Source organism: Apus apus, chromosome 7 (genome assembly GCF_020740795.1).
Source record: "Apus apus isolate bApuApu2 chromosome 7, bApuApu2.pri.cur, whole genome shotgun sequence".
In the NCBI taxonomy this organism is placed as follows: Eukaryota; Metazoa; Chordata; class Aves; order Apodiformes; family Apodidae; genus Apus; species Apus apus.
In genome coordinates this window covers 30,503,344-30,510,239 of record NC_067288.1, presented here as the reverse complement: position 1 = coordinate 30,510,239, position 6,896 = coordinate 30,503,344, and the positions used below count along the sequence as shown (strand labels likewise).

At 60.5% G+C, this 6,896-nt stretch overlaps 1 protein-coding gene across 1 annotated transcript; it reads right to left on the bottom strand.

Moving 5' to 3' along the window:
- Positions 1–599: 599 nt before the first annotated feature.
- GADD45A (growth arrest and DNA damage inducible alpha) lies at positions 600–2,571 on the bottom strand. Its single transcript, XM_051625532.1, has 4 exons — positions 2,480–2,571; positions 2,260–2,361; positions 1,954–2,167; positions 600–1,551 (listed from the first exon to the last, which is right to left on the bottom strand). The coding sequence occupies exons 1-4, from the start codon at positions 2,521–2,523 to the stop codon at positions 1,438–1,440; spliced, it is 474 nt and encodes a 157-aa protein (XP_051481492.1). The 5' UTR covers positions 2,524–2,571; the 3' UTR covers positions 600–1,437.
- Between the last annotated feature and the right edge of the window lie 4,325 nt (positions 2,572–6,896).

The following is a 6,896-nucleotide window of genomic DNA, read 5'->3' as shown; positions in this document are numbered from 1 at the left end:
GCGTGGCACGGGAGCCACGGGGGAAGCTGGGCTGTAGTGACACCCTGGTGGCAGCACCTGGGGGTGTCTCCCTGCTCTCCTGGGGCCCGGGGAGGGATTCCTGCCAGCTTTTTATATGGAAGAGGAGCCTGGCACAGAAACCCCACCCAAGCCAGGGAGGGCAGGGAACAAACCCCCAGGGGGAGTGGGAGTTGCATGTGTCTATGGTGCAAAACTCCAGCTTGACCTTCCCGGGAAAGGAAACACAGGGTCAGGGTTTTCCTCCTGGGAACAATCAGGTTTTCCCCAGCTTGCAAGAAGACTCAGGGGTGTCGAAGCCACAAAAAACAATGCTCTTTTTTTGAATTTCTGCTGCGAAGTGGCAGCGCTGAAGGAAAACCAGTAACATTTCCAACGTGTCCCGCAGCACATCAGCTGCTTTTCCCATTTCATGGCCTGGGAGGGGCCAGGAATAAAAGCCACCCAGGACCTTGCCCGTCGCCAGCACCAGGAAGCAGCTGCCAGATGAGCCCTTTTGCCTATGCACTAATGAACAGGAGAGAAGAACAGAAAACCCAGGACCAGGGTTTGGAGTTTAAACTTTATTTCAAAAAAAAAAAAAAAAGAAAGAAAGAAAAAAAAATCAAACCCCAAACCCCCTCAAAAACAAACCACTATCTAATGTCAAACAATTATATTAATGTGGCTGATTTATCAGCCAGCTGTTAAAAGATGGGTGGTTGCAGACCAACTGCTTAAGGGCATTCTGGTTCTCAAACCTCCAAGTATAAATAATTTTTTTTGTCATCAATATCATAAAATAACTTATTATATATCTTAGCATAAAAACTCGAGAATCAACATCTCAAAAAATTACATTAAAACTGCTTCTAAAACGTTTCGACGAACCTTTTTTTGTTGTGTTTTGTTTTTTTTTTCTTCCTCTTTCAGGTATTTAAGGTATTCAAAACCAGAAACTCTTTAAGTTGCACTTAAAAAGAACCACGGAGGAGGAGGGGAGGTTGGTGTGTGTGGCACCCCTGGTGGGGCAGGGCTCCATCCTCTGCCAAATCCCTCTTGGCTTTCCAGGCTCATCCCCAGGTGCTTTTCTCCAGGTCCACACAACGAGTCGTTCAACTTCATCACGGGTTTTGCTTTTGTTGGTGGGTGTTTTTTTCTTGGTGGTGGTTTTTTTTGGTTGGGTTTTTTTTGTTGTTGTCGTTTTGGTGTCGTTGTTTTTTCTCGTTGGAGTTTGTCGGTGTTGTTTTTATTTTTTAAATTTGTTGTTGGGGTTTTTTTTTTTGTGTGTGTGTTGTTGTTTTTGTTGTTTGTTTTTTTTTTTTTTAAATCCTCCCCCGGATTCCTCGTGCCAGGGCAGGGAGTTACTTCCTGAGCAACTGCTAAAACATTGCAAAACTTCAGTGCAATTGGGTTCAGTTCATGTCCGGCCCAGCAGGGTCACCGCTCCGGGAGGTTAATCACCGGCACCCACTGATCCGTGTAGCGACTCTCCCGGCAAAATCCCATCAGCTGACTCAGCGCTGGGTCCTTCCACTGCGAGGCGTGAGGGTTCTGGAAAAGAAAAGAGAGGAGAGGAGGGTTGGGGGGGGGGTGGGGGAGCGCTTGACCAGAGCAGCAAAAACAGCTCCGGAAAGAAACAGCACAGCAGAAACCCCAGGAGCCCGAATCCCCCTGCGGGCAAACAAACAAACAGGGAAACAAACAGAGGGATAAACAGCCCCGCGCACCGGGGCGGGGAAGGGGAAAGGGAGGAGCGGGGGGCAAGGGGGAGCCCGGCCGTGCCGGGGGGGTGCGGGGCCGGGTGCCCCCAGCTCCGGTCCCACCGGCCGGCGGGCGGACATCGCCGCCGCCGCCAGGCTCTGCCGGCTGAAAGCCGCGCTCGGCGCCTCCATCCCGGCTCACCGGCCAGACGGGTTCTGCCCGCCCCGGGGGGAGCTGCTTCCCCGGGCTCACCGTGACGAGGACGCAGTGCAGGTCGGCGGGCGGGTCGGGGCCGGTGGCGGGCAGCAGGAGCTGGGCCAGTCGCCCCGGGTTGCTGACCCGCAGGATGTTGATGTCGTTCTCGCAGCAGAAGGCCTGGATTAAGGTGAAGTGGATCTGCAGGGCCGCGTCCCCTTCCTCCTCCTCGTCGGCCGCCAGAAGGCACAGCACCACGTTGTCCGGGTCCCTGCGGGGGCAACAGCGGTCACCGGCGGGGCGGAGGGGACACGGGGGCGGAGGGGACGCCCCGTGCGGGGGGGGGGGGGGGGTGGCACTCACACGTTGAGCAGCTTAGCGGCCTCGTAGACGCCCAGGGTGAGGCTCCGCTGGCTCAGCGCCTTGCTCAGCACCTCCTCCAGCGCGTCCCCCGCCTGCTCCATCCTACAGGCCGGCACAAGCACAAGACAGACCGGGGACCGTCACCGGGAACCCTTAAGACACCGGGGACCGACAACCCCCCCCCCCCCCCGACCAGAGCCCTTGAGTCCCGGTGCCGTACCTCCCGGCGGTGCGGAGGTCCCCGGGCAGCTCCTCCAGAGTCATCCTGCCCTCGGTACCAGCTGCTGCTGCTGCCGCCGCTGCCCCCGCGCTCGCCCCGCGCCGCCGCCGCCTCTGCGGCACAAAGGCGCCCCCACGGGCGTTATCGCGCCCGCTCCCAGCCAACCAGCGCCGGCCTCGTTTGCATACCCGCCTCCCATTGGCTCATGCAAATGAGCGGGCACCCCGCCCCTGGCGGCTGAGAGCGGCCGGGCCGGCCCGCCCCGCGGCTGCCGGCCACGGGAACCGGCGGGGCGGCGGCTGCTGATTGGCTGCGGCGGGGAGCGGGGGGCGGGGCCTGGCGGGGGGGCGGGGCCCTTCCCCGCACGGGAGGGACCGGGCGGGACTCGGGGGGGGGGGGGAGCCAGGGGGGGCCACGCGACCCTCTATTTCTTCCCAAACCGGGGAAAAAGCCGAAACACGCAGCCGTCAGCCCTGCCCGAGCGCGTGCCGCTGCCCGGGCAGCGCCCCCCCCCGGCCCCGCCACCCCCCGGGGGGGGTCGGTGCGTCGGGTTCCGCAGAGCGGAGCCGCCATGTTCACACCTCCCGCCCCGCTTCCTCGGCCCGGCGAGGCTGGAGCGGTGCACCGGGGCCGTGACACCCGGCGGGGTTCGCCACCGGGATGGAGCCGGCTCTTCCCCTCCCGGCAGGCACGGGTGCGCTGGGGACAGCCCGGCACGGGCAGCGGGGAAAGCAGCCGGTGTCCTGAGGTCTGGTTCCCACCGGGAATGCCACACGGCGCGCCCCGGGCGGCGCGGAGCTGCTCCCGGCGGTGCGGGTTCCCGGGGTGCTGGGAGGGAGCAGGGAATTGCGCGGTGCGGTTTAACCTGCAGCCCTGGCGAACGCCTGTGAGGCTGAGGGCATGAGCCTGAGGGTCTCTGCCCTCCAGGTGCCACCCCTGGCAGCGTCTCGGGGTGTCCTTCGCCAGGGCTCTGGCCTCTCCTGGGATGGCTTCTGCTCTCTGCCTCTGCTGTGACATCTGTGCTTGGGCCTCTGCTGAGACCCCCCTGCAGGGCTGGGAACAGCTCTGGGGTCCCCAAGACAAGAAGGACATGGAGCTGTCGGAGAGAGTCCAGAGGAGGCCCCGGAGATGATGGGAGGGCTGGAGCAGCTCTGCTCTGGAGCCAGGCTGGGAGAGTTGGGGTGTTCAGCCTGGAGAAGAGAAGGCTCCAGGGAGACCTGAGAGCACCTTCCAGTGCCTGAAGGGAAAGGCTATTCCCTCCAGGAAAGCTGGGGAGGGGCTTGGGACAAGAGCAGGGAGGGATGGGACAAGGGGAAATGGTTTTAAACTGGAAGAGAGAGATGGAGGTGAGATCTGAGGGAGACATTCTGTGCTGTGAGGGTGGTGAGACCCTGGCCCAGGTTGCCCAGGGAAGCTGTGGCTGCCCCATCCCTGGCAGTGTTGAAGGGCAGGTTGGATGGGGCTTGGAGCAGCCTGGGCTGGTGGGAGGTGTCCCTGCCCATGCAGGGGGTTGACCTGGATGATCTTCAAGGTCGCTCCAACCCAAACCAGCCTGGATTCTCTGATTGCTCTGCAGCTCGACCTCACTCTCTCCATGCTGACTTAGCCAAGTGCTGCTGTTGGAGCCCGCTGGAGGAGCCCTGATCCTCCACCCCTCTGGGCCAGCAGACCCCCTTGGGCTTGGACAGCCCCTCTGCAGGGTTCCCAAGTTGAACTCAAAGTATCTCCAGGAACTTTCCTTTTTTTTTTGTTGCTGCCATATGGCCCATCTCAGCCTGACCTCCGGGGAGGATTTCATCTGCTGGAGCTGTGTCAAAGATCACGCTTGCTCAGCTGCTGCACCCAGCAGCCACCCTCCTCCTCCTGCTCCACGTGCCAGAACTCTTGCCCAGCCCTTGTTGTGAGCCAGGATGGTCCCACCAGCCCAGTCCCACCAGCAGGAGCTGCCAAAAGCCCCCCTGGGACCACCACAGGTCCCGTTTGCAGCTGCGTGGTGGTCCCAGGGGGGGCTTTTGGCAGCCCCTGCCGTGCAGGTTTTCTGATGAGCCTCCTCAAATCCCTTAATTAACCATTTGAGATCCAAGATCTGGATGCTCCAACGTTTTCCACGGCAGAGATGAAAGCTGCCCCTGGGTTGCCTTGGAAAGCTTCCCAAAGTTTGTCCAGTGTTCCCTCCTTCCCTTTCTCCCACCCCCGCAGCTCTGATGGGATCTGACTAGAGGAGAAAAGGAGGGGGAAGGGGGGGGAATGTTTGGAAAACCCAAACCATCAGGTGGAAGAGCAGCAGATGGCAGGATGGCAGCAGGACAGGTGGGGGCATTGTGTGCTGACCCTCCCAATTAAGTTCGGTTAATTTGCTCGCTCTCTATTAGCAACTAAAACCTCCAGCTTCCCTGGGAGGCCTCGGGTTGGCTCCCGCCGGCGTCTGGCCACGCAGCCGGAGCTCAATCTGTCTGGGAAGCAGCTGAAAAGCAGCTGGAGCCTCTTTTCTCTCTCCTGGGCAGCAGCAGCTCCCGGATCCACGCCGGAGGTGTCAGCAGGAGATGCTCTAAAACTCTGTTTTCCTTCCTGGGAGCACTTTTCCTTCCCTCCCTTTGCCCAGGGAAGCAGTAAGGATGCCCAGGAGACACATGGATCCCTCTTGCTTTGTGCTGAGGAGAGAAAAAGTCGGGATGCACCTTGGCTGCTCTCCCAGGACGGGGCTGGACCCGCCGTCGTCCCTCTGCCGGCTCCCAGCTGCCACTGAACCTTCCTTTCATCGCCTGCCAAACAAGCATCTTGGGGCCTTTTGCTCTCCCCCCCATCCTGCCCTTTAATCCCAACTTCCATAATTCGCCAGGGATTTAGGGGGTACCCCACTCGGGTCCCGGGGGTTCAAGGGGTGCCCACTGGGGTCCCAGGGATTTAAGGGATGCCCACTCAGGCTCTGCCATTCTTAGCCAGCCAGAGACGTGCTTCCTGCACCTAAGAGCACCGAGTTGTTTCATTTCAGGTTTTGGGAAGGAGCCCAAACGTCAGATGGTGTCAGGGAGAGGTGGCTGAGCCCCATCCCTGCCCAAGGGGCTGGTGGGCTGCCAAGCCCCTTCCTGGGGGGCCACCCACCGGGTGGTCCTGGCCACCAATGCTGCTCCTGCCCGGGGGCCGGGGCCACTCAGCTCCCTCCCTTGGCTCCGTGCTGTTCCCCGAGCTCCTCTGGCTCCATTACCATTGCCCCCTGTGTCCCCATCCTCTCCCACGTGGTCCCCGTGTCCCCATCCTGGGGTCTGGCAGCAGGGACCTGCTTCCCACCGGTGGATGTCTTCCCCAAGAACTCCCCCTGCTGCCGGCTCCCCCATCCATGGCAGCATCCCGGCTGCCTCGCTCCCTGAGGACCTGAGGATTTGGGCTGCACTGGGAATGGCCGCTTTGCTGCAGGGGTCTGGGGACAGCGGGAACTCTGCAACCTGGGAGCCCTGGGAGGGCTCCACCTTTGTTCCACCACCTGTCGGAATGTCTTTTCCTTCCCGGGCAGCAGCCCCGCGCTGCACTGCGGGCGCCTGGGGCTCCAGCAGCTCCTGGTACCTCCTGATTCAGGGCAGCTCCATGAGACCTGAACCACACTGGAGAAGGGTCCTGCTGCCCCCCTGCCAGCGGCGGTCCCTCTGCCCGCTCGGGCTGCCTTCCTTCTCTCCAGAGGGGAGTTTTTCCCTCCTGTGGATGCTCCCACACCTCACGTCCATCCCTGCCGGAGCCGTCCTGCCTGTCCCGGAGCCAAGGGCCGGACAGCACCGGGCAAAGTCCAGGAGCCGGCAGAGCTGCTGCCTGGAGAAACCGGCAGTGAAAAGCAAAAGCAGACTTTGTCCCGCTGAGTGGCTCTTGCAGGGAATCACCCCCTGGCGGCCCCGGGAACAGCCCCTCTCCTCCCGCACGCTGCAGCCACCCCTGCTCCCGCATCCCACAGGGATGTTTCCCGAGCAAAACTCCTCCCCCCCTATGCCGAACCAGCCCCTGCTAAGGAGGAAAAACAGAGAAGTGGGTTTTGTTCGCTCATTTATCTCCAGGAGCCTTTCCTGCTGCTCTTGGGGGTGGCAGGTGGGCATAGGATACGAGTTGGCATTAATTTCATTTAATTTGTTCTCATCTAACACGTGGAATGGGGAGAGAAATCAAAGGGGAAGGGATCTTGAAGCGAAGTGGTGGCAGTAAGGACTGTTGCAGTACATGTAAGAGAAACCATGACATGTCTCTGAAAGCAGATTTAAAAATGTGTATGACGGTCAGAACCTCAGGACTCTTGGTTTTAGGGACACTACAAGGTTTTTAAGGATAATTATGACCCCTCGCCCACCCCAGGGCACGGCCCCTGCTGCTGCAGCACTGCCTTGCAGGGCAGCAAAACCCCTCTGCCAGCTGCCCTGCCATGCCAGCAGGCCAAAGA

What these genes read in the sequence shown, in the direction of transcription:
- GADD45A (XM_051625532.1), bottom strand. Translation starts at nt 2,523, where the DNA reads ATGACTCTGGAGGAGCTGCCCGGGGACCTCCGCACCGCCGGGAG. An exon ending in GACCTCCGCACCGCCGGGAG is followed by an intron (nt 2,362 to 2,479) that starts GTACGGCACCGG and finishes GCCGGCCTGTAG; the next exon opens with GATGGAGCAGGCGGGGGACG. An exon ending in GCCGCTAAGCTGCTCAACGT is followed by an intron (nt 2,168 to 2,259) that starts GTGAGTGCCACC and finishes TTGCCCCCGCAG; the next exon opens with GGACCCGGACAACGTGGTGC.